Source organism: Microcebus murinus, chromosome 24 (genome assembly GCF_040939455.1).
Source record: "Microcebus murinus isolate Inina chromosome 24, M.murinus_Inina_mat1.0, whole genome shotgun sequence".
Lineage (NCBI taxonomy): Eukaryota > Metazoa > Chordata > Mammalia > Primates > Cheirogaleidae > Microcebus > Microcebus murinus.
Window position 1 is genome coordinate 228380 of NC_134127.1, and position 27516 is coordinate 255895.

The following is a 27516-nucleotide window of genomic DNA, read 5'->3' on the forward strand; positions in this document are numbered from 1 at the left end:
TTGTTTATCTTTGAGCAGATGCAAGTAGTTCTCACTGCCCTTAGGACTTTTGACACAATCATAGAATCTCAAATTCAAAAAGACGGAACTTAAAATAAAAATCTGTTGATTACATGGCCCACTCCTAGATTATTTGAGGTTCTCTCTTCAGTTTCAGTTGGGCAGTTTGACTATTCTTTTGAATGAATATACTGAAATTAGAGCTCTTTCCCTGAGATTCTTGGTGTGCACATCATAATGGGTATTTGAAACCTGTCATTAGAAAGTTCCTGATGTGTCAGGCTATTACTATGTGTAAAGCTGAAGAAAATGGCCTTTGATCTGTTTGTTTGCTTAGGTTTCTTCCATGAGTGGCAATATTCTTACTAGTAGCCAGTTCAGATTCTTTTCAAAGGTATAAACACTTTCACACTCAAAATACCTGATTAATGATAATATTGGATAAACTCTTTTCAGTTTAATAAGTTACATAAGTACAGAACTTTAATTATTAATATCTCATATTTAATTGAATATTTATTTCCTTTATTTCCCTTTAGATATCTCGTAAGACTTTGAACTTTACTGTTTTATTATCTGGAAAAAATATGAATTACCTGTGATATTTAGACTCCAATATGGTTGGGCTATCTCCCCTCATACCTACAGAATTGGGGGTTATCCTTTTGCTCTAGTTTAGAGTATGGGAAGGAGAGTTTCATATCCTCCCTTTTTTCTTCATAAGGAAATGCAGCCTCAGAGTGATTCTATATTCCAGGCAGTTCAAAGAATTCTGAATTGTAACCTGAGCTTAGTTTCAGGTGAGGCTAATAGTTTTTCAAGTACCAAAATTTTCATTAATTCAAATAGTCTTGATGTAAATATAAATATCCTATACCCTAAGTGTGTTTTGCTTTTCAAATTACTATAAACATGGAAAGTCACAGTTACTTAAACGAATATTTACCTGGTTCTACCATGTACAGGACATAAGCTAGGTAATATAGGAATGTTTACATAAGACTACAATATATTTCCCTTCCCATCCATACATGGCAAATTCTATAAGACATTAGTGCTATGAGGGAGAAGAGGTATCTGATCTACTTGGAGAATTTGTCTGTTATTCAGGAATAAGGAAAGAACAGTTGGGCAAGAATGTCTTTTTTCTTAAAGGAGTTAAGCTTGAAGAAGAAAAACTATTTTTAAAAATTTTATTTAAAAAATATAAATGGATGATACATTATAGTAATTGTTTTTCTTAAAGGAAATAGAATTTTGTACTTCCCAAAATAATGTGTCTGGAAAATTGTAAAGAACTCAGTGATAGGACACTACCTCCTGGAGTTGTACTGAATGCAGTCTACCTTATGTGGGTGGTACAGAAATCAAATGTATTAGAAATCAGTTATATTTATATTGCTTTTATTGGTATATTTCATTTTTACTACGTCACTTATAACTTTTTTCTTATTTCTTCATATTTTAGACCTGTAATGGCCAGATATCAAGGTGAAGTTCAGAGTTTGAAACTGGATGATGATTCTGTTATAGAAGGAGTAAGTGACCAAGTACTTGTGGCAATTGTGGTCAGTTTCGCTTTGGTTGCTACCCTGGTATATGCACTTTTCAGGTGAGACTAAAGGACAAAATTGTATATTTACAAGGGCCATTGACTTTTTGCCTCCTAGTAATATGTAATACTTAATATGAAAAGCAAATGATAGATGTTAGTGACTGTAGATATTTACTAAGATATTTTATTAATATTTTCCACTGGACTCTGAATACTAACATATATTTTTCCTGTCATTAACTGTCTTATCAGATAATATATAAATTCATCATTCATATTTTAAAGCTGGGCATTGTGGCTCATGCCTGTAATCCTAGCACTCTGGGAGGCCGGGGTGGGAGGATTGTTGAGGTCAGGGTTTCAAGATGAGCCTCAGCAAGAGCAAGATCCCATCTCTACTAAAAAAAAATAGAAAGAAATTAGCTGTGCAACTAAAAATAGAAAAACAAATTAGCCTGGCATGGTGGTATGCACCTATAGTCCCAGCTACTTGGGAGGCTGAGGCAGGAGGATTGCTTGAGCCCAGGAGTTTGAGGTTGCCGTGAGCTAGGCTGATGCCACAGCAACAGAGCAAGACTATCTCAAAAAAAAAAATTTTTTTTTAAATAATTGAATCCATCAACTTGTAGGTGATACAGATAATTAGTGCAAAATATTTTCAGTTTTTAAGTGGAAAAACTGAGGTAGAAAAAGACCTGGAAAGTTTAAAGAGAATTGAGATTAGAATTAATTTTATTTTACTTATTAGTTATTTATTAATATTTTATTTTTTAGAGAAGGGGTCTTGCTACGTTGCCTAGGTTGGACTTAAATTCTTAGGCTCAAGCAGTCCTCCTACCTCAGCCTCCTAAGTTCCTGGAACTACAGGCACATGCTACTACACCAGCTCTTTTTTTTTTTTTTTTAATTTCATCATATTAGCGGGGTAAAAATGTGTAGGTTGCATATGTTGCCTTTGCCCGGTGGAGTCAGAGCTTCAAGTGTGTCCATACCCAAGACGGTATACACCACACCCATTAGGTGTGGATATACCCATTCCCTCCTCCTCCGCCACTTGCTTGACACCTGATGAGTGTTACTACTATATGTGCACATGAGTGTTGATCAATTAATACCAATTTGGTGGTGAGTACATGTGGTGCTTGTTTTTCCATTCTTACGATACTTCACTTTGTAGAATGGGCTCCAGCTCTATCCAGGGTAATACGAGAGGTGGTAGATCACCAATGTTTTTTTGTGGCTGAATAGAACTCCATGGCATACATATACTACATTTTATTAATCCACTCATGTATTGATAGGCACTTGGGTTGTTTCCACATCTTTGCAATTGTGAATTGTGCTGCTATAAACATTCTAGTGCAGATGTCTTTTTTAAGAGTGTCTTTTTTTTCTTTGGGTAGATGCCTGGTAATGGGATTGTTGGATCAAATGGTAGTTCTACATTTAGCTCTTTGAGGTATCACCATATTACTTTCCATAGAGGTTGTACTAGTTTGCAGTCCCACCAGCAGTATATGAGTGTTCCTGTCTCTCTACATCCACGCCAACATTTATTGTTTTGAGACTTTTTGATAAAAGCCATTCTCACTTGAATTAAGTTTAATTAATCTCAATTAGCTCTTATAGAATCAGGAATAATATTTAAAAGTCTCATGTCTATATATCAATATGCAGGGACTAGGTAATAAAGTAGAAATTTAAGAGTTAACACATGAAGATAAGTAAAATTTTACATATATCATTGAAAACAGAAATGAAAAAAGGACAAAATTAAAAAAGGTTAATTCTAAAAATTGCAAATCAGTATGTTTTCCTGTAAAAATTGTAGGACTTTTTTTTGTTTTGAGACAGAGTCTCACTCTGTTGCCTGGGTTAGGAGTGCCATGGCGTCAGCCTAGCTCACAGCAACCTCAAACTCCTGGGCTCAAGTGATCCTTCTGTCTCAGCCTCCCGAGTAGCTGGGGGACTACAGGCATGTGCCACCATGCCCAGCTAATTTTTTCTATATTTTTAGTTGGCCAATTAATTTCTTTCTATTTTTAGTAGAGATGGGGTCTTGCTCCTGCTCAGGCTGGTTTTGAACTCCTGACCTTGATCAGTCCTCCCGCCTCAGCCTCCCAGAGTGCTAGGATTATAGGCATGAGCCACTATGCCTGGCCTGTAGAAAGGATTATTAAACAAAATGTGGACACTTGAAAAAGTGATTAATTTACTCTTTTACCTCTACATTGATAGTCTCTTTCATTTCTTTCTTTCTTTTTTTTTTTTTTGAGACAGTATCTCACCCAGGTTGGTGTACAGTGGCCTGACCATACTTCACGGTATCCTCGGGCAGAAGCAATCCTCCTGTCTTAGCATCCTGAAAAGTTGGGACTATAGGCATATGCCACCATGCCCAACCATTTTTTAAAATTTTTTGTAGAGATGGGGGTCTTACTATGTTACCCAGACTGGTCTCAAACTGCTAGCCTCATGCAATCCTCCTGTCTCAGCCTCCCAGAGTGTGGGATTACAGGCATAAGTCACCTATGCCTAGCTTGATAGTCTCTTATTATCATAACATTTTTTTTTTTTTTGAGACAGAGTTTCACCCTATTGCCTGTGCTAGAGTGCCATCGTATCAGCCTGGTTCACAGCAACCTCAAACTCCTAGGCTCAAGCAATCCTTCTGCCTCAGCCTCCCGAGTAGCTGGGACTACAGGCATGCGCCACCATGCCCGGCTAATTTTATCTATATATTTTAGTTGGTCAATTAATTTCTTTCTATTTTTAGTAGAGACAGGGTCTCACTCTTGCTCAGGCTGGTTTCTAACTCCTAACCTTGAGCGATCTGCCCACCTCAGCCTCCCAGAGTGCTAGGATTACAGGCATGGCCCTTACTATCGTAACATTATCTTAATTTCAATAGGGTATTCTACAGAGTGATAATCCAGAGTCACACTGGTGACACACTTGTAGATATAATGAGGGGAATGATGCATTTATGGTCAATTGTTCTTTGACAAAGGTGCCAAGACCACACAGTGGGAAAAGAATAGTTTCTTCGATGAAGAGTATTGGGAAAATTGGACATCTATATGCAGAAGAAGGAAATTGGTTCCTTATCTCACACCATTTACAAAAATCAATTCAAAATGGATTAAACACTAAAACATAAGACTTGAAACTTCTAGAAGAAAAACATAGGGAATAAGTTTCTTAACATTAGTCTGGGCAATGATTTTTTTTAATATGACCGCAAAAGCACAGGAAACAAAATCAAAAATAGATAAATGGGATTGCATCAAACCAAAAAGCTTCTGCACAGCACAGGGAACAATCAATAGAGTGAAGAGACAACCTACAGATTGGGAGAAAGATATTTGTAAGCCATACACCTGGTAAGGGATTAATACCCAGAATATGTAAGGAACTCAAACTTGACTTAAAAATAGCATAAAAACAAATAACTCAATTAAAAAATGTTCAAAGGACCTGAATAGACATTTCTCAAAAGAAGTAATACAAATGGCCAACAATAGGTATATGAAAAAATGTTCAACATCACTAATCACCAGGGAAATGCAAATTAAAACCACAAAGATACTATGTCATATCTGTTAGAATGGCTATTATCAAAAAGATAGGGAAAAAAGATGAAAGGTAAGTCAAAAGATCTGTGTTGGCTAGGATGTGGAGCAAAAGGACCCCCCACCCCTCGTACACTGTTGGTGGGAGTGTGAAGTGGCACAGTCACTGTGGAAAACAGTGTGGAGTTCCTCAAAAAGTTAAAAATGGAACTAGCTGTATGATCCAGCAATTGCACTTCTGGATATATATCAAAAGGAAATTAAATCAGTATGTCAAAAAGATAATCTACACTCCTGTGTCATTTCAGCATTATTTACAATAGATAAAACTGGGATCAATCAAGTGTCTATCAGTGGATAAACAGATACAGAAAATGGGCACTATATGGGATGGAATACCGTCAGTCTTGAACAGGAAGTTATGCCATTTGCAACAACACAGACAGACCTGGAACAGAACAGAGACCTGTACTGACTGAAATAAGCCAGCCAGGAAGACAAATACTGCATAATCCCATTATACGTGAAATCTAAAGAAGTTGAACTCATAGAAGCAGGGAGTGGAATGGTGGTTGCCAGGGGCTGGGGAGATGTTAGGCAAAGCGTACAAAGTTTCGGTTAGGATGAATTTTAAAAAGAGAAAGAAAAATCACAAAACTGTAAGTAAAGTAGCCTATTACAGCTAAAATTCTAAGATGAATTTTATTTTTAAATATTTTTTCTGATTTCTCTACTATGAATATTTATTATTGATACTTATATAATAAAAGCTTTTTTCCTACAGACTGGAATGATGTGAAGCCCAAGCTAAAAAGTTTCCATTTAGTAGGACTATTGTATGTTGCAGATGCCAAAACCATAATGGTATGGGCTGCATTGATAAAAATAACCAGCTAAAGGCCACATCTGGATTATATTCAGTTTGGGACAAGCATTTTAAACTGGAAAACATTCAGGAGAGATTGTCAGAATGAGGAAAGCCACAGAAAAAAAATCATATAAAATGCTGGAACATGCTGGGGATATCTGGCGTAGGGAAAGGGACTGTTGGACATAAAAACTGTCTTTAAATGTGATGAGGGGCTGGGCGTGGTGGCTCATGCCTGTAATCCTAGAATCGGAGGCTGAGGCGGGCGGATTGCTCGAGGTCAGGAGTTCGAAATGAGCAAGAGCGAGACCCTGTCTCTACTATAAATAGAAAGAAATTAATTGGCCAACTAATATATATAGAAAAAATCAGCTGGGCATGGTGGCGCATGCCTGTAGTCCCAGCTACTCGGGAGGTTGAGGCAGTAGGATTGCTTGAGCCCAGGAGTTTGAGGTTGCTGTGAGCGAGGCTGATGCCACGGCACTCACTCTAGCCTGGGCAACAAAGCGAGACTCTGTCTCAAAAAAAAAAAAGAAAAAAATCTTTTTTTTTTTCTGAGCAGTAGATCTCGACAGTATGCTATCATCCAGGCTCTGTTGTTCCATGAACAGAACATGAATAGTGTATATTTTACCCAGTAAGTAATTTTCCATCCCTCATCTGCCAACCTCCCACTTTCAGAGTCCCCAGTGCCCATTATACCACTCTGTGTGACTGCACATAGCCATAGCCTGGCTCCACTTGTAAGTGATAACATATGGTGTTTGGTTTTCTGACCCTGAATTGCTTCACGTAGGTTAATGGGCTCCAGTTCCATCCACGTTGCTCCAAAAGACATTATTTCATTTTTTTTGTGTGTGTGGCTGAGTAGTATTCCATAATATATATCACATTTTCTTTATCCACTCATCAGTTGATTTGCACTTAGATTGATTCCATAACTTTTTAATTGTGAATTGTACTGAGATAAACATACAAGTGCAGGTGTCTTTTTGATATAATGATTTATTTTCCTTTGGGTAGATGCCCAGTAGTGGGATTGCAGGATTGAATGGTAGATCTACTTTTAGTTCTTTGAGAAATTTCCATACTGATTTCCATAGTAGTTTTAACTATTAAGTTTAATTCTGTGATGCGTTTTCATTTAATTTTCCTATATGATGTGAGCTAAGGGTCCATTTTGCATGTGGATATTCAGTCTTCCTGGCACCATTTACTGAATAACTGTAGTCTTGTTACTCTTATCAAAAATCAATTGACCATTGTCACAGTCAGTTTGGGTTGTTAAGTGACCATAGACTGGATGACTTAAACAACAAACATTGCTTTCTCACAGTTGCAGAAACTGGGAAGTCCAAGATCAAGGTGTTGTCAGGTGGTGTCTGGCAAGAGTCCACTTCCTGGTTTGCAGATGGCTGTTTTTCCTGTTGTAGCTTCACATGGCGGAGTAGACAGGAAGCAGGCTCTCTCCTGTGTCTTCTTATAAGAACACTAATCCCATCATTTGGGCACTGCTTTCATGACCTAATCACCTCCCAAAGGTCCCATCTCCAAATACTGTCACACTGGGTGTAGGGTTTTAACATATAAATTTTGGCAAGGGGTAGGGGACACTAACATTCAGTCTATAGCAGCCACATATATGAGAGGTTTATTTCTGAGCTATATGTTCTATTCCATTGATTTAATATGTCCTTGTGACACTACTACCTTGTTTGATTACTGTAGCTTGTAGTAAGTTTTTGAATCAGGAAATGTGTGTCCTTTTATTTTCTTCTTTTTCAAGATTGTTTTGGTTATTTGGGCTTCCTTTTAAGATTCCATGTGAATTTTAGGATGAGTTTTTCTATTTCTATAAAGAATGCCATTGAGATTTCTATAGGGATTGCACTGAATCTGTAGATAGATCACTTGAGTTAGTATTTTTATCATTTTTTTCTTTTAAACAGAGTCTCACTCTGTTGCCCAGGCTAGAGTGCCATGGCATCAGCCTAGCTCACAGCAACCTCAAACTCCTGGGCTCAGGCAAGCCTCCTGCCTCAGCCTCCCAAGTAGCTGGGACTACAGGCATGTGCCACCAAGCCCAGCTACTTTTATATATATATATTTTTAGTTGTCCAGCTAATTTCTTTCTATTTTTTTAGTACAGACAGGGTCTCGCTCTTGCTCATACTGGTCTTGAACTCCTGAGTTCAAACGATATGCCCGCCTGAGCCTCCCAGAATGCTAGGAATACAGGTGTGAGCCACTGCACCCGGCCAGTATTTTTATCTTAACAATGTTAAGCCTTCCAACCTATGAACACGGGATATCTTTCCATTTCTACAGTGTTTTGTAGCTATAATTAATTTTTCAAAAATATTTTTATTTTTCCTTCTTAAGCTACTTATTTATTTATTTATTTAAGACAAGGTCTCACCCTGTTGCCCAGGCTAGAGTACAGTGGCATCATCATAGCTCACTATAGCTTCCAACTTCTGGGCTCAAGTGATCCTCCTGTCTCAGCCTCCTGAGTAGCTGGGACTACAGGCATGCACCACCATGCCCGACTATTTTTTTCTTTTTTTTTGGTAGAGATGGGGTCTCACGCTTGCTCAGGCTGGTCTTGAACTCCTGACCTCAAATGATCCTCCCACCTCGGCCTCCCAGAGTGCTAGGATTGCAGGTGTGAGCCACCATGTCTGGCCTCTATTATCAGATTTTAAAATGCCACATCTTTTATAGAAAGAAGACAAGGAACCTTCCAGTCACATGGTTCATTATCTGTACTGTGAAATGTCATCCTTATTTTTTTCCAATGAAAAGAAAATGGTTTTCTATTCTCAAAGGACAGAGAGATGCCATTTAGCTATTCACTGGTATTTAAATGAGATGGTTCCTGTGCTAAATTGGTTGCTTCTTGACAGAATAGAGATAGCTTTCATATAGAGATAGCTTTATTTCATAGATCATCTATTTAGTCATAAGAATGTAACTTATTCTAAAATAAGGAATCCATCAAAATTTAAGGGTTTTAAACAGAGTTCAAGTAGTTTCATTACATTTATGTTAAGCTTCTGTTTAGATATTTGACTTCAGATTGCTTTTATGTCTTCTCTGAAGTAATGGTTATATTTTGTCAGTTTTCTAAAATTTGCATTTTTTACTAAAAGTTGAATTATCATAGGATGGATTTACTTTTCCCTATCCCATTAGGATATTAGAGTTGAATACCGGCTTACTAAGAGATTAAAGGCTCTTCTACAGAGTAACCCTGAGACTGTGTAGACTTAACATATTGTTGTTCAAGACATTTAAATTTAGAGAAAACATTTATAGTCAAATGAAATTAAGCTGTGATTCAAATATAAATCTTCACCCCCACACTGCCAACCTGACCATCTACTTTTCAATACTCTCATGTCGTATTCCATCTGATTATGTCAGGCACTAACTTCTTGCCTTTGATTCTCATTTTAATTGTTAATGTCATTAGTGGTATGGGAAGTTTTGACTTTTCTACATTATATAATTTTAGGTTCTGTTCTTGTCCCCTTATACCTGAAAAGTTAGGAGAAAGACCTAATTAAATGTGGAAAAGTGTTCAAATGCATAATAATATGTAGAACTATATAACTGCTTATTTTGAAGGAATTCCACAGGGAAAAAATGTGTTAATTGCTCTTTGTATTATTTGTAAGCAATAACAACAAATCCTTAGGTATGAGGCCTCTGGATTCTTTAACTCGCCATTTTAACCTGGAATCAGCTAATGATCTGTGATCTGGGAAAAACTTGCCACAGAATAGCTTGGAATGTACAGTCCTGGAATTGAAGGGCAGTTGTATGCCATTGCTTACATTTATTAAGTTAACAGTAGTTCTAAGTTAAAAATTAGACCCATAAAGAAAATGGATTCATCTGACAATATTTTTTATTCAAAGTTTATTATATTCTTTTCAACAGAAATGTACATCAAAATATTCACCCTGAAAACCAGGAGCTAGTAAGGGTGCTTCGAGAACAACTTCAAACTGAGCAGGTACTGTTATATGAATATGCATTTATGTAAGGAGTAGATGATTGTTATAACTCCCTTTCCATATGGAATTATGAGGAAACATTAATAAATTACTTTTTGGAAATAGGCTTCTTTCCTGCTTTAAATTACCTTATTCTATAGATTGTATATTTTTAGATTGGGCAAATTGTCTAGTATTAATCTAGATGTTTTCATATTTTGATTATTATTGATTTGCCTTAAAAGACAGCAGTATAATTTCCTATAATTTATTAATGCAGCAGTAATCACTGTCTAATTGGCTTTAATGAGATGTAGTGTCAAAACTATTATTTCTAGTGTACATTCCCTAAGACCTACAGAGAAATTACTAGAAGGGGTAGCTCTTCTGGGCTGGGTCCTTTTTTCCCTTTTTCTTCGACGGTCAAAGTTAACAAAACTAGTTAAACAAAGAAGAAAGCTTCTCTGTCTCTTCTTAGCTTTTTACCAGTTTGAATCTCTAAGAATCAGAAATGTAATATACTTTATGGAGGCTGGAATAAGTAGGATTTGTACACCTTCATGCCCAGATAGTTAAGATCAAAATACAATAATTAAAAATTGCTTTCTTTGTCTTCAAAAGTGTTGCAAAAAAATTTATTTAGTTAAAAAAAATTGCTTTCCTACCTGATCAAACTTTAGTTCCAATAAGTTTTTAAACTTATCCATTCACCAAATATTTTTGAAATTCTACCATATGCCAGACATTTTCTAGGCATTGGGAGTTCAATTGTGAAGTATACAGATAAAAATTTCTACCCTTGTGGACCATAAATTAATTGATGTAAGAATAATTGAAGCATATCAGATATTAGTAGTACTCAGTTCCAGAATTACTGTTATCAATAATTCATGTTAGGATTGTGTTTTATAATTTACAATGTGCTTTCACAACTATCTTATTTAATCTTCAAACTTGATAAGTAAGGTAACTATTATTATTCCTATTAATATATCATTAAGATTTGCTTAAATTCTCACACTAGCAATTATATGAATAGGTTCAGTTATGTAGGAGTCCCAGATTGAGGGGAATCTTCCAGATTTCTTTGCAGCATTGCCCCATTCATCTACCTCATACCTTCCTCAGGCACGGCATAGAGCTCTTAGAGTTAGAACAAGGCTAGTGACCTACCTAGCAAATCTGTGCTGTCCAGTATGGCAGCAACTAGCCACATGTGGCTGTTTAAATCAGTTAAATACAATTTAAATTCAGTACTTTAGTCACAGTGGCCACATTTCAAGTACACAATGGCCACATGTGGCTCGTGGCTACTGTATTGGACAGTGCTGATAAAGATTTACATTATTGGCTAAGCGCAGTGGCTCACGCCTGTAATCCTAGCACTCTGGGAGGCCGAGGTGGGCGGATCGTTCAAGGTCAGTTCAAAACCAGACTGAGCAAGAGGAAGACCCCCTCTCTACTGAAAATAGAAAGAAATTAGCTGGACAACTAAAAATATATAAGAAAAATTAGCCGGGCATGGTGGCACATGCCTGTAGTCCCAGCTACTCCGGAGGCTGAGGCAGGAGAATCACTTGAGCCCAGGAGTTTGAGGTTGCTGTGAGCTAGGCTGATGCCACAGCACTCTAGCCCAGGCAACAGAGTGAGACTCTGTCTCCAAGAAAAAAAAAAAAGATTTCCATCATTACTAAAAGTTCTATTGGCCTGTTTATTGGATTTTTGTCAATTTCTAAAAAAAAATGAGAAAAGATGGAGAGGGGAACATTAGGTGCTGTACATTTTTTGTATGATTAAAAGTGACATAAATGACTATAATAACCTTGAATTACAGAATATTATGATAATTTAGGGCTGTTTTAGGAAATATGAAATTTTAATTATGCTTTTTTGGGTGGCAAAAATCTGATTCAATTAAGAACAGTTCATATTTATCAAATTTGATACTTTTTCCTATAATTAGATGTTTTTAATGCTAGCTACTTTATAAGATGTGTGCTGAGTGCTATCAAAACAGTTTTTCATAAATAAGTATTTAAAAAGATATACATTATGTACTAGTGCTAGACATTTTTCTAGGTTTTGAGGTACTACAAGTCTTACAGATAAATTCTTTACCTTCATGGTACTTATAGTCTAGTGGGGTCTTTGATATTTGGATGCTTCTCATACTGGTAATTCTACTTAACATTCCTGATCAATCACAACACTAATGTAACTGAGAAACATGTTAGTATTTACTTATATGACCGTGTGGAGGATTAAGTTCAAATTACCAGTGGTCTTAAAATTTTCTGCTCCCAAAATGACCAAACGTTCTTCTCTGAAAGTTTAATTTTGATCTCCTGTGAGGTACAGCACACATGCAACACTTGGTAAGAGGGTACGTGTTAAAATGAAGAAAGGTGTTATAAATGAAAATAAGCTATGTAGAAAATAGTTTGACATCTTATTCTTAGTGTATATATGGGCTCAGTCTTGCATTACTCAGAATAACTTACTTATTCCAAGAGAGTAAAAAGGAACTCCTGAGTCAATCTGAGCTTTTATCTTTAAATTGATTTCAGGAAGGTAGGTAGAAGTCATTCAGCTTAAATAAAGCAACAGTACAGCCTTCTAACTTTATCAAAATTATAAGACCTGTGATATTACCCATCTAAAATTTGGTGAAGATTACACACTATTGACTGTATTCTTAAATGTATATTTAACATAAGATATTGCTGAGAACTTGTGTGTGTCACATGTAAACGTGTGCACGTGTTTTCCCATCAGGATGCCCCCGTCGCTGCTCGACAGCAGTTCTACACTGACATGTACTGTCCCATCTGTTTACATCAAGCCTCCCTCCCTGTTGAAACAAACTGCGGACACCTTTTTTGTGGTGAGCAAACAGCGCTAGACTTGGTAAAAGTGACAATACCTATACATATACATAGTCTGCATTCCTGATTTTTTCTTTGTCACATCTTGTATTTTGTGAGTGAGGTGGATTGCTTCTGATATCCTGCTCTACTTGTCAACAAAGTGTATTTAGCTTCTAAATAATATACTTATTTATTTTATATTGATTATTTAGCATCTGTGGCTTCAAAGGTTAAAAAAACTAATCAGTTTCTCAGTAAATAGAAACACATTTCTATTTCAAAGAAACAGAATAGTAGTTCTGTTCAAACTATTCTGTTTGAATAGTAGTTCAAGTATGTAAGTAGCATGGGGGAGTCACTGAATCCCTCCTTGTTCACTTTTGTTTCACATTTATTTATTCGCCCTTCGCAGGGCAGGAAGGTTCTCCTAGTACTTTATCCAGGACCAGCCCTTGGCTCTTGCACCTCTTTGTTCTCTGAGTTAGCATAAAGGGTCTCAATCTCTGTCTCTTCCTTTGTGACCTCAAGAGGGCTGGAAAGGAGAATGAGAAACACAGAGCACGTAGTAGAGTAAGAAGGGAATATTGGTTTCATACTTACTCAATGAGAGGTGCTTTCCACCACTCATTTTTCTTGACCCTCCAGAAAGATTTCATAGAGAATAATGAGATACCATATCATTATTGCTTATTATGGCCATATAAGATCAGAGAGGGGGAGCGTCAGTTATTACATGCCTGCTACATGCTGGACACTTAACATACTTCATCTCATCTGACCCTATAAATGAGGAAGCTGAGGCTCAGAGACATTAAAAATTTTACAAAGGGTAATCCAGCTGCTAAGTGACAGAGCCAGGTTTTTAACCCTAGGTCTGTCTTCAAGTCTGTGTTCAATTCTGCTGCATAATTGATGGTGAACACTCTGAGAGCTACTCAGTACTTACACTGTGCAATCACTATACCTGCTGGGTTTTTCTTTTGAGAGGGGGTCTTGCCGTGTTGCCCACACTGGAGTCCAGTGGCTGTTCACAGGCAGTCTTAGCCCACCATCAGCCTTGAACTCCTGGCTTCAAGTGATCCTCCTGTCTCAGCCTCCCAAGTAGCTGGGACTACAGCACAGCCACTGTGCCCAGCTTAGACCTATTTTTTTTTTTTAATTACATTCCTTTTTGTTTGAACAGCTGTGTTCAAGTAGGGTTTTATTGCTTTCAAAATATACCAAATTTTCGTATAGACTAATTTAAAATGTAGCATACAATGACCCTATAAACTGCTTTCTCCCTTTTGTCTAACTGCATCATATAGAGTTAATAGACACAGTGTTATTATTTCCAAGACCATACTGTGCACTGCAGGGTTTGCTGTGCCTTGTGCTCATTTAGTGATCCAGTCCCATTCTGGCTTCACCCATTAAATTCAATCTCTTCCCTAAGGTTTTTGACTGAGTAGCTAACAAATTATAAAATACTTATTTCAGTTTTAGTCTTTTAATTTTCTATGGGAAATGCTAATCTGCAGCAAAATAATGAAGGATCAGGTGGGGGACATTAAACGGCCATAAGAGAAGTCAGATCCCTTTCTCCTTTCCAACCCAGTCAATCTGACACTCCTCTGAGTCTGGATGTGGCCTCGGTCATCCTCTAACAGTACCCCACGCAGGTATTTGCAATCAGTGAGGTTCGTTGGCCAAGATGAACCTATCTGCCACCCCAGGCTTAGGTAATTCCCTCAGTGGATCGTCCTTTCAACTGAAAGATGACTGTTGTGTTCTTGGTTTTACCTCTGGGTCTGAGGTAATAGGGTAGATTGCTTCTGATACCCTGCTCTACTTGTTAGCCCTTTACTAGTGTCTGCAGGTTCAGAGGTTCAGAAAACCTAACTAACTTCTCAATAAACAGAGATGTGTTTCTTTAAATGGCAGTTCAAGTATATCAAGTATATACTATGTATATCGAAAGCACTTTAGCTTAGTTCCTATATATAGGACCACAGCTTTGTTCCCTTAGAGTGAGTTAAGAATAATAGCAACAACAGATAACACCTTATTTGCATTTGTAACCTACATTATTTTATTTAATTCCCTAGCAGTCTTGTGAGGTCTTACTCCCATTTTACAAATAAACAGATTCAGAGAGATTGTGACAAGATTAACGTTACTGAAGTCATCTCTCCACCAGCCCATTTAGGTGGCTATCTCTCTATGAGAGGGAAAGTTGAGGAACAGGAAAACAGCAAGTGTATAATAGTGGATGCGCATGAACTGAAGTGTCTGGACTTGCTGAGCCATGGCTTTTCAGTGCAGGCAAGTGGCCGTTACATAATTTGCAAAACAAGGACACCTATACCCCAATTTATGGAAAAGACAATGTGAGATTAAATGAGTTTAATACATATCAAAATACATTGAGTTCTTGGGTGAAAAAGTGGTAGATAAATCTAAGACATCATTTCAGATGGTAATAATAGGAACAGATTGATAAGTTTTGTTTTCATATAGTTCCTATGAAATAAGATTACTCAAAGTACTTAATAAACATGATCTAATTAAAACAGCACTCTGAGAATTAAGATGATAGATATTGTTCAGCTTTAAATTCATCTTTAAATTGGTGAACAAGTTTTTCCTGACAGTCACTGGTGGACATCTGCCGGTTGACCATCATCCTCACACATCACTTAATCTGCTGTAGCATCTGCTCTTGCTGTTCATGCAGGGTCCTCCCTCCTGTTCTTCTGCCTGTCTCTATCTTACCTGTCCGGCAAAGTTCCGTTCAAATCGTTCTTCTAAGTTACTTTCTAATGCATCCTTCTCTGTACTCCTTTTGTACTTCAAGTTAGTATTACACAGTTCAAGATTAACTATTAATACCTTCTATTAATAATTGATTTAAGTTTGTCAACTTGGTCTCTTTAGTTGGATTGCCCTGACTTGTTCTGAATTATGAACACTTACTTGCTTTGGAGGAGGAAGTATAGGCACAGAGGAGAGCTGGGTTGGGTTAGTCAGGCAAGAGTAAGGACACAGAAAGCATCCTGGAGGGAGGGAGACTTAACGCTTAATTCAGACTCACAGTGGAACCTGGAGGGCTGAAAACACAGGTGTCCTGCAGAGAAGAAAATGAACTGCCCCCTTAAACAACGGACAATATTCAGAAACATTCCTCCATTAGTTATTAGCCTGAAGTCCAGTGCTTATATACTTGGCTCACCTGCCATTTTTCAAGGTGACATAGACCTTTCCTTTGTCCATCCTTAGTATTCTGCCGCTTATGAACACCTTTAAGCAGAAAATCAAATCCATCTGGTATAAGAGTTGATTCAATTATTGAAGTGGATTATAAACTTTATTAGGGTAGAGAGCATATAATCTTTGTATCCTTTGATTCCTTGCTCGTAATGCTTAATTACTATTAGTTAATACTTCAGGAATTGGTTTTCTAAACTCTTAAAAAGTTGTGTTTTCATAACATACATATCAAATTTAGAACAGAAAATTTATGCTCTGATTAGTTGGCTGTTATATCTACGATGTTTAATTATTGTTTTATTTATATTACATGGAAGTGCAGTATTTTCTGTGAAACCTCATAGCAGTAAGACAGTTAACACGTACTTGCTTTTGATTGTGTAAAATGTCTGTAGCTTAACTAGTAGTTTAAATAAAAATATTTTTTAATGGCTGGGAATTGTTTCTAGATATGAATATGCCTGAAAAGTTGGTTGGATGAAGTAAAAATATTTTTAAATAAAGTGATACTGTTAAGATATTTCAGATATTTGAAACTTTCTGAGGATATATGGACTTTAAAACATCAGTAATAACGGTTTTTTTCATTAGGTGCCTGCATTATTGCTTACTGGCGATACGGTTCATGGCTTGGGGCAATCAGCTGTCCAATCTGTAGACAAACGGTAATGTTTTATATCCAGAAAGCATCATTTATACTAGTTCATTTTGTAAATTTTCATAGTTTTTGTATCTAAAATTTGAATAACTTTCATCTTTTTAGCAGAACTTCATTTGTCCAAAGTTTCCATGTGTACCTTATTTTTTTAAAAACTGTCATTAAGATATCACCAAAAAAAGGATATTCTATTTGAAAATCCAACAGTCACGGTGAAAAACAACTGATAAGTGAATCTTTCTTAAAATCCTAATAAGTTTTTGTTGCAATACCAGCAAGGGACTGACTGAACCAGCTAATCAGGCTCAAGCATGTACCCCCTTACGCTTCCTTTGAAAAAAAATTGTGTTTCCTTTTTTATTTATATTTAATCTGCCTTTTTTCAGTGAGGGTCCAAATAGCTTTAAATAATGCATAATAATTTTTTTAATGTTTCATTTATTTTAGAGACAGCCACACTGCACTATCCAGAACAGATCAGACCATTATAGCTAGTATAGAAGCCACTTCAGGAGGGAGGCAGTAAGTTTTTATAAGTGTAAATTTGAAGACTATTATAAAACGTCAGCACACATGAGATGTGCCTGAGTTTTCTCAATTTCTTTGACAAACTGGAGAAACAAAATACTGAACAATTCCGAGAAACCAAAGATCTTAGTTTTTTAATATGGCAGAACAGGACAGTCTATCAGTTGCACACAGTGTTTTATAATTTCCTTTATGCTTATTTTTCATTTAAAATAAAAATATCATAGTTCCCCCTTAACTGCAGGGGATGCATTCATACACACACGTGCACACACTTCACATTATTCTGGCTCTCTGCCTCCCCTGTTGCTGCCTCCTTGTTTTGCTGCAGAGAGGGAAGTCAGGTCCTTTTCTTCTTGCTTCTGCATAACTAAATCCTGACACTTTCACATTTGACTTTGTCCCACATGATCAGGAGGAAACCGATGTTTTCTGTTGTCTGTCTGCCTGATTGGCTGTGTGACACGAGGCAGTCCACACTGAAGCGCACTTGCCAATACCACCTCTTACCATCTTGCCTCTTTCGCCATCAGCCACAACACGGAGACCAGGTAGTAGGTCTTGCATTGAAGAATTAGTTCTACCCTCTTCGTGGCTCTACCCTTGGCTTTTCATAGAGCACACATATATGAGCTGGTGGTATCCTTTGTGCCGCTGATAAATTGATTGGAGGCTAGTAAGTTGTCTTAATAGCTCTCGGCTCCCCAACTGTAGAGTAATTCATCCTGGATACAAGACAGACGGCAGACACCTGTTCTACCTCCTGTTTCACTGGGCTCCTTTAGGAAATGGTGATGGAAACAGGAATGCACAGGCTGCTGCCTCTGACTGGAACACACTCACCACTTCTCCCCCGAGTGTGTCCACACTAACCCAAAACAGCCCTACCCACATTTCAAGGCTTAGCTCAAGTTTTGACTTTCTGGCCACCCCAGGCAGAAGAGGTTCTTACCCTCACAGCATCATCAGAACACCTACCAGATAACAGGCTGTTGACCAGGTCTGCCTCTGCTTTTATTTTGGGTGTTGTGGTCACCCAGGAGCAGGGTCGTGTCTTTTTTTTTTTTTTGTATGCCTCACACTTAGCACACTGCCTGCCAGTAGTAGGTGCTCCCATTAATGTTTATTGAAAGAATGCATTTTTATTAACAAACGTGTGAAGGAAGAGATGGCTGTACCTGCTGTTCCTACCACCTACCACACTTAGTCATTCTTTTGGTTAGCTGTTGTGGGAAGCCCTGGTTTTACAGCTGAACAGAGGAAGGATAAAAACAACAGCTAGATGACTTGAAACTAAATCTGTGATTACTCCTGCCCATTTTTATCTCCTTGTACAACTCATCAGTGACCATTTTCTATAGCAGTTTTATATTTTAAAATGTGTTTATTTTTCAGGGTACCATCTGTCACCTTCAGATTATCCCAGTATGGTTCTGAGACATTTGTATGTACTCTTTACCACAACCATGGAGGAAGCAAGGTTAAATGTATTGTTATATAACAGCATCGAAAATTACATTTTAAAAAAAATCATAGTAGGGATTGGTGTTTGAGAGCTGGTCCTTGCAGTAATTTAATCTCTAAATTATGGTTGGTAGCATTCAAAGATCTTTCAAATACCAGTGAGGATGAAGAATCATTAGTTTCATACCAAAACAGAAATCCATAATTTGGCTTTCTCAAAGTGATAGGTATATGTTTTATGTCACTTTGCTCCTGAATGTGTTCATATCTTCAAATATCTGTCAGCCCAGAGAACTACTGAATTTATCCCCAGTGTTGACGGGAAAATATTAGAACGAGTGTTTGGATATAGTGACTATTTTGTTTTATAGGAATTCAAATTACATTCTGCATTGGGTCTTATTATAAGGTAGTAGTAACTTCCCCTCTCACCCCCTGCTGCCAGGTTGCCTTTTTTAAAAGAAATGAGTAAAATATGAATTCAGATGCTTTTATCATTCTATTGAGTGACACAGAATTTAAAAAATGATACAGGAAGTTGAAACAATGTTTTTCCTGTAATGTACAGGTAACTTTACTCCTGACGGTATTTGATGAAGATGATCAGTCTCAGGATGCTGTACGATTGCATCAAGATATTAATGATTACAACCGAAGGTTTTCAGGGCATCCCAGATCTGTAAGTAATATTATAGCAGAGACAAAGTTGCAAAATAAGACTTACCAACAAGTATTCTTTGATTGTGAAAAATCTCATGTGTATTGGGACAAGTTTTTACCTTCATCATTGCCAATCACCAAGTTACAGCTTTCTCAAGGACTGCAGTTTTCTTTGTTAGAACACAAACAAAAAGCATTATAAAAATCTTTAAGAAAGAAAAACTAGCAAAAGAGCAATAGGAAAAATTGGAGGGAAATAGAAAATTATTGACTTCTATGTGATTCTAAAACAATTTGTCTTATGAGAAAACTTACACATGAAAACTTGCAACTGAATACTTCTAGACAGTTTATAACTGTTTTACTCTATTTCCTTTACCCCAGCCCCTGTTTGAAATGTTCCCTTAAATAACTCAGGCTTTGGGGGATTTTTTTATATGTCATCTTAGCTAATCAAAAGCATTCTGTTTTAAAAGAATACATTAATTCTATAGTTGACCTCTTCTCCCTCTGCCCCAAAGCATTTAATAGATTAAAAACTGTTATATGTTACTGACTCATTCTGGTTTTCTTAAAATCTAACAGATGATTTTAGAAGTATGTGTATAACTTAATAAGTAATTCAAAAACTAGAATACACTGAGTATAAATTTATGCGGAAAGCCCAGATCTCCCCTCGGAGCTGCTTCAGCTTGGCTCCCAGCAGAAGCTTTCTATAATAAACAGCTATCTCTTTTAGTTTATCTAGCAATCATCCTTATTGCATATAAATCCTCAATTAGCTGTTGAATTATCTCTAGTCAGTAAACAACTATTCCCAAGATCACTCGGCTAATAAATGATTTTGAATTCAAACCCAGATCTGTTTGACCTTAAAGTTTGAGCTCATGCCTTAGACTTTAATCCTGTATACCAGGTTCTTTGTTTTATTAATAGTTTACTAACTCAAATTAGACATAACTTGAGTTTTGAGTTAATGTAACCCACATTTTAGGATCAATGACACTTTAGTTGCTTTTCAATTATCTGTAATAAGACCTATTTTATAAGAACTTAGTATTCAAAGAACTATATTTAAATAAAATGTATAATTACAAAATATGAGGCTGGGCACAATAGCTCAGGCCTGTAATCCCAGCACTTTTGGAGGCCAAGGTGAGAGGACTGCTTGAGGCCAGGAGTTTGAGACCAGTCTGGGTAACATAGTGAGGCCCCATCTCGACAAAAAATTTAAAATATTGTCTGGGCATGGTGGTGCATGCCTGTAGTCCCACCTACTTGGGAGGCTGAGCTGGGAGGATCGATGGCTTCAGCTCAGAGTTCAAGGTTTCAGTGAGCTGATTGTGCAACTGTACTCCAGCCTGGGCAACAGGGCGAGACCTTGTCTCTTAAAAAAAAAAAAAATGGTGTTCAATCAATATGTGAATTTCCTTAATTCATCTTAACTGGCATATTATGAGAAAATTACATTATTTTGAAATCTGCCATATGATGCTAAATCCTAATATTTGTTTCTTCCCCCTACCAGATTGTGGAAAGAATTATGGATCTCCCCACTTTACTGAGGCATGCATTCAGGGAAATGTTCTCAGTCGGGGGCCTTTTCTGGATGTTCCGCATTAGGATAATACTTTGTTTAATGGGAGCTTTTTTCTACCTTATATCACCTCTAGATTTTGTGCCTGAGGCCTTGTTTGGAATTCTAGGCTTTCTTGATGATTTCTTTGTTATCTTTTTGTTGCTTATCTACATCTCTATTATGTATCGAGAAGTAATAACCCAAAGGCTAACCAGATGAAAAAAAATGAGTTTACTGGATTAAAACATGTGAGCTAATGTATAAAATCAAAAGGGCCCATGGCAGTATGAAGCATATGAATATTATCTTACAAGCTTAAAACCACTATATGACAAACATGTGATTATCATTTGACAAATGCCGAGGAATATATAACTGGAACTTCTACATGTCACAGGTTCTAATGTTTAGAATTATAATGATCTACAGTTATATCTTGATTCTGTGTTATTTTGAAAAAATATGGAATTACATAAAAAGGGATGCTTTTATATCTTTTTCTTTTCCCTAAAATTACTTAAATTGGATGTATAGTGAGATATTGTTAAATGTACTGTTTATCCAATTTATCCTCCTCAGTGGGTACCTATCTGATAATATATAGTTATAAAACTCATCTAAATATTTTTGTTACAATAAAATCTTATACAATTTGGGGGAAAGTCAGTGTTCTTTGAGTGCTGGCTCAGTTTTGTGCATTTGGAGCAGTTCTGCTTTTTCATTCTGGTATAATTCTTTGTTATCAGCTAAAACTGAAAGAAGAAACTTGAACTTTATAATTTGATTTCATATTCTGGTTTACAGAACACTTTTTAATCAATAGAGAAATTAAGATGAAAAACATTTATCTCCAGTCAGCATACTTGATGTTTGCAGTTACAACATTTAAACAAGAGTTTGGTCCTTTTGTAGATATAAAGTAACTTATAAAGAGAAAAATTTTTAGGAACCTGTGTGATACTGCAAACACATAGTAGTCTGAGGCATTTCTGAGGAAAGTGGCTCTTCATATCTTTAAGCATCAAAGCCTTTAGGAAGGCTGGGAACACTATTTAAATTTGACAAAAGAATTTACTGGTTAGCTCTAGCAATAGTTGGACAAATTTGGTTTTCTATTGTCTGGAAATGTTTGTAAGTCTCTCGAGATGGCAACATCATGTCTTACGCAGAGTGAATGAATGTGTCAGAGAAGAATCAACACCGCAAGTGTTAGGAGACCCTTCCTTCGGCTGCAGTGCTCATAGGGAAGTCAGGACAGCAGGACGTGAGGCGATGCCCAGGAGTGAGTGTGAGCGCTGCCACCTGCAACCCCTGATGCTGTTACTATCCACTCATTAGTGAGCCTCACTATGTGTAACAGAAAATAAGGAGAGAATCTGTCACAGTCTCCCAGATTAATCAGATTAGCCATCAAAACAAATGAGATTCTGAATGAAACATAAATCTGTGTTTTCTAATTTGGACCTAAGACAACAGTAATGCTTATTAGCTAGAGCACATCATACTTAAAGCAGGTTCTCGCACACTTTTCATTTTATCCTTAGGCCAATTCTGCGAGGAGGGCAGGGCATCACCTTCCTCTTCATAGATGAGATGCCATGCTAGCAATGAAAGTTTCTTGCCTGAAGTCACACAACAAATAAGTGACTGAACTGGCATTACCCTTAGTAGGACTCCTGCATAGGATGTTTAGATAGATAGACATGAAGGTCACTATGACGAGGAGAAGGAAGAGAGAAACGGATCCACTGGAAGTCTTTCACAGTATGTTGTTCCTTCATCAGAGCAGGACAGTAGGTGCTCCTAGGAGGAAAGGCCTAGAGGGTTGACACCTCGGGACTGCATGACCTAAGTCGACACTAACAGTCAGGTGTCTGACATGGCGGCACACGTCACAGAAAAGCATTTCAGCTGCGGCCACCGCCGTGAAAAGCAGAGGAGTAGGGTTTTGTCACGCCACTATTTACACCAGACTGGAAATGCATTTTCCACCAGTCACAGATGTGGCGTGGCACTGCGGCAAGGTCGTTTCTTACGGGATTTTATTTTCTGTGCATGTGTTTGGTTCCAAGTGTCACATTTTGGTTATAATTTTATTGTAATATTTGGAATTACTACTAAGATTTTCTTTCCTGATATAAAAGGTATATTGAACCAACTTTTGTAATGTACAAAAACACTGTATGAGCTGAAGTGTTATGAAATTGAAAAGGCATGGGCTGACATCTCAGAAATTTAGAGCTGTTTGTCGTCACCTCTGCGGATCACTGAGGATAAATGCAGAAGGAATCAGAATATGTAAAGCAAGTGGAGTCAATCAATGTTTTAAAACATCATAGTAATACTTCTGTGATTCAGAGTTAGATCATATAAATCAAAGCAACAATTTGCATTTTTTTAAACAATATTGTAACTGTCACAAAAACAGATGGTCCAACCCCAGGAGCAGATAATAACTTGGGCAGCTCTGTGGGGAACAAGACGGGTGAAAACTGTTCTAATTGCCCACTAGAACAGTGGTTTCAACCACTGTAATTCTCAGTGTTTGAGAGGAACAAGGGAAGAAAGAACTTTTACTGATCCCTTGTGGCTGTGCAGATACCTACCTCACAGAGTTGTTGTAGAAGATTGCAATTTAGTTCAAATTTTGTGATTGAAACTGTCAAGTATTTTATTCTTTTGAATAAAAGCAACATATCTAAAAATTGTTTAAAGGTGTTATTTTTCTGTTTCTTTAATATTGTTTGCTTTAAAATTCAGAACTTTTAAAAGAGCATTCAGTATAATGGTTGTAGTGGCTTTCTTTATCACTAATGGACATCCAATATCTCATCACCTTTCTAATTAATTTTGCTTAAACATTTTTAAATTTAAAAAGTAGAAAAGAATTGTGTTTTGTTTTTAGGGAAAATTATTTAATCTGGGCAATCTATATTAATTCCAGACAATAAGGTCAGCATTTAAGTTAGAGATTAGACCTCTAGTTGACTTCCCATCCCCATTTCTTTTGATTGTATATATTTTTCTCTTTTTTTCTTTCTTTCTTTTTCTTTTTTTTGATTGTATATTTAAACTGTATATTTGCTAACAGACATTTTCTTTTCTGAATCTGGGCCCTCACATTTGCATCAACCCCTTCCCCTCCTCCCCCTGCTCTCTGAAACACCAAATGTCCTCCAGGCCCTTCCATTTTGCTAATCAGCCACCCATATACCAGGGGCTTGATGGGCTCCTTAGAGTAGGAAGAGGTATTTAAGGATTTTAAGCCCTGAGACTTAAGAATCTCTCAGAACCAGGACAGTAGGCTTTAAGGACTGCCAACAGAGGCAATACTATTACAGAGATACAGTATTCGAGCCAGTTGTTGTTCTGTTAGAACCAGACTACCTTCACGCATCAATATTTGTTCTAAGCATTGAGTCTTTGAGTCCAGACAAATCTGAAGTGTTATCAGTCACTGTCATCCTTGCCCACCTGCATCCTCTAACTTGTCCCATGCCCCAAAATGGTCATAAGAGGAGTAAATGCCCCAATAGGAAAAACAGCATTTTTGGACACTGTCCTTGCTAGTACTGGCCTTATTCTCTTTCAGACAAGTGGTATTTAGCTGTAGGCCTTTTGGTAGTATGTGATATAGGAGAGGGTTTAAGAGCTAAAGATGTTTTAAAGTCACTGATACCTGGCCGGGTAATCCTAGCACTCTGGGAGGCCGAGGCAGGCGGATTGCTCCAGGTCAGGAGTTCGAAACCAGCCTGAGCAAGAGCAAGACCCCGTCTCTATTATAAATAGAAAGAAATTAATTGGCCAACTGATATATATAGAAAAAATTAGCCGGGCATGGTGGCGCATGTCTGTAGCCCCAGCTACTCGGGAGGCTGAGGCAGAAGGATTGCTTGATCCCAGGAGTTTGAGGTTGCTGTGAGCTAGGCTGACGCCACGGCACTCACTCTAGCCTGGGCAACAAAGTGAGACTCTGTCTCAAAAAAAAAAAAAAAAAACAAAGTCACTGATATCTAATATTCTAGATTTTAATTTAAAAACACCATTTAGAGAATAAAACTAAAAATACCTGATATTCAGATCAAATCTGTAACCCTTCTTGGAGGTTACTAATAGTAGATCTTGGAGAAAACCTAGAATTTATGTCTACGTACATACCTAATGCAATGTAAATGCTACATAAATAGTCGTTATTTTTTATTATTACTGTATTCTTTTTTATTGTTTGGGATTTTTGTTTTGGAATATTTTCAATCCACAGTTGGTTGGGGTTAGGGCCCTCATGAATGGGTTTAGGGCTGCTAGAAAAAGAGAGAGGAGAGAGATGAGCCAGAGACTCTCTCGGCCGTGTAAGGGTGTGGGTGTAGCAGGCAGTGAGACGTGGCCCATCAGCAGAACCTGTACCCTGATCTTGGACTAAACCGCCCAACCTGGGTATTTTTGGTATATCCATGGGATATGGAGGGCCAACTGTGTTTGTGTAATCTTGCATTCATTTTCAGGAGATTCAAAGACCTGACCATTTGCAGGTTCCAGATTAAATTCCTTGTTTAGTGCCATAGCCTTACTCTACAAATGAAGACAATGAGGTCCAGAGCCTGAGTGCTAGGGTATTTTAAAATAAAAATTGTTGACAGAAAAAGAAGTTGGCATCTTAGCTCAGCCTGCTGTACCAAAATGTAAGCATCTTTAACAAAAAAGGGTAATTTTGCATATCTCATGTAGCCCTTGTTGAACAAGCTATTTTATATTAAGTATAACAAATACCAAAATTTTATAAACCACAAGAGTCAGACAATGAATGATCATAAGTAAACAAGCTGGCCATCACCCCGTTCATTGCCTCTTCCCCCAAGAGTAAACCTCTCCTGACTTTAGTTTTACTTTACAAAATGAATCCTACAGCACGTTTTCTCTTGCGTCTGACTTCTTCAACACTACGTGACACGCTGTGGGCTTTATCGCAGTTGCTGACCAGTGCGCCCCTGTGGACTGTGTGACAACTTACTCATTCAACCACCAATGGAGACTGGGGTTGTTTCCATCAACTTTAAAAGGCGGCACAAACACCTTTAAAAGTAAAAACGGTTCCCTACAACACCCCTTGACAAGAACAGCTATTCCAGCCTTAGAAATGCTATGAAAATGGGCATAGTAGGAAGATGAAAAACAGACAACAGGTATGTTAGTTTACAGGAGGTGAAAATTATTTTTCTATTAAGAAAATAAATTAATTTGCAGAGCACACAGTGAAAATTTTAGAGATGTTTTACAAAGCAAAATTTTCAACATTTAATTCAAATTTTTAAAAAATTATATGCAATTCACCATCCCAATAAGTACCAGTAAATTTACCATGTGTAAGTTAGGAAATATTAGGATTATATTCAACAGCTAGTAAAAGCGTTTTTTTGTTTGTTTGAGACAGAGTCTCTGTTGCCCAGAATAGAGTGCCATGGCGTCAGCCTAGTTCACAGCAACCTCAACCTCCTGGGCTCAAGCGATCCTCCTGCCTCAGCCTCCCAAGTAGCTGGGACTACAGGCATGCGCCACCACGCCCAGCTAATTTTTCCCTATATATTTTTAGTTGTCCAGCTAATTTCTTTCTATTTTTAGTAGAGACTAGGTCTTCCTCTTGCTCAGGCTGGTTTCCAATTCCTGGCCTTGAAGCAATCCTCCCGCCTCAGCCTCCCAGAGTGCTGGGATGACAGGCCTGAGCCAACTCGCCTGGCCAAAAGCATGTATTTCATTTCCAAGTTGCGGACGACTAGAAGCCAGAAAACAAGAAAAGGTAGCAAAGAGGAGAACTTGGCTGAGGAGTAATCCAGACTGACTGGTTTCCCGCTAGATTGATTAATGATCACAAACACCGAAAGTGTGCTCCAGGCTGGGCGATCCTTGCGCACTTCTCTCGAGCCTTGCACTTCCAGCCTCTGAGCTATTATACTTCCTTTCTCTTCCGACACTCCCCAGCCCTGCAACCCGCAGCCCAGTTTCCTAAATCCCTTCTCCCCTCCTCCAAGCCTTTTATCTGGTTGGGGGGAGTAGCTCCCTTCTTTTCTCTAAAGGCCATCTGCAAAAGGGCACCACTGCCCATCCCTCTCAGTGCTCCCAGAAACTCAAGCTCAGGTCACCCTCGCTATCTTGGCTCCTCTCTTCCTCATTCTCACGACTGACCACCTGCAAGCCTCAGCACTTCCAGCACCAGTGTAGACTGACCTCGAATCCGACCACACTGTGTCCTCTGCTCCACTTCGACTGAGTCACTGACATGCCCTGCCTCTCAGCTGGTCTGCCTGCTCGCGCTGTTGCCTGCTTCTGATACACTCTTCACACAGGAGTCAGAATAACCTTTTTAAAATGTTCGCTAGATCACGTCTCTCCCCTACCTAAAATGGTTGAGTCTTCCTGCTGCACCTAAATCCAAACCAACCCCTTCCTAACTTCTTCGACCTCGGGTCATGCCCTTCTGCCCACTCCCTGCCCCCCTCCGCAGTCTCCGTCCAGTTCCCAGA

At 37.8% G+C, this 27516-nt stretch overlaps 1 protein-coding gene across 7 annotated transcripts in view; it reads left to right on the forward strand.

Annotated features, from left to right (window-relative positions):
• RNF170 (ring finger protein 170) overlaps positions 1–23706 on the forward strand; it is a 28843-nt gene extending 5137 nt beyond the window's left edge. For 2 of the 7 annotated variants that reach the window (XM_075997319.1, XM_012777371.3), the window contains exons 2-8: positions 1469–1612; positions 9941–10016; positions 12772–12903; positions 16704–16777; positions 17714–17849; positions 19331–19441; positions 20951–23706. In XM_075997319.1, the coding sequence (XP_075853434.1) occupies positions 1476–1612; positions 9941–10016; positions 12772–12903; positions 16704–16777; positions 17714–17849; positions 19331–19441; positions 20951–21220 (936 nt within the window). In that variant the 5' untranslated portion in view covers positions 1469–1475 and the 3' untranslated portion in view covers positions 21221–23706. Of the gene's footprint in view, positions 1–1468; positions 1613–9940; positions 10017–12771; positions 12904–16703; positions 16778–17713; positions 17850–19330; positions 19442–20950 lie in introns of those variants that run through there. The other 5 variants (XM_020282495.2, XM_020282494.2, XR_012914716.1 and 2 more) reach the window with 5 other exon arrangements.
• The last annotated feature ends 3810 nt before the right edge of the window (positions 23707–27516 follow it).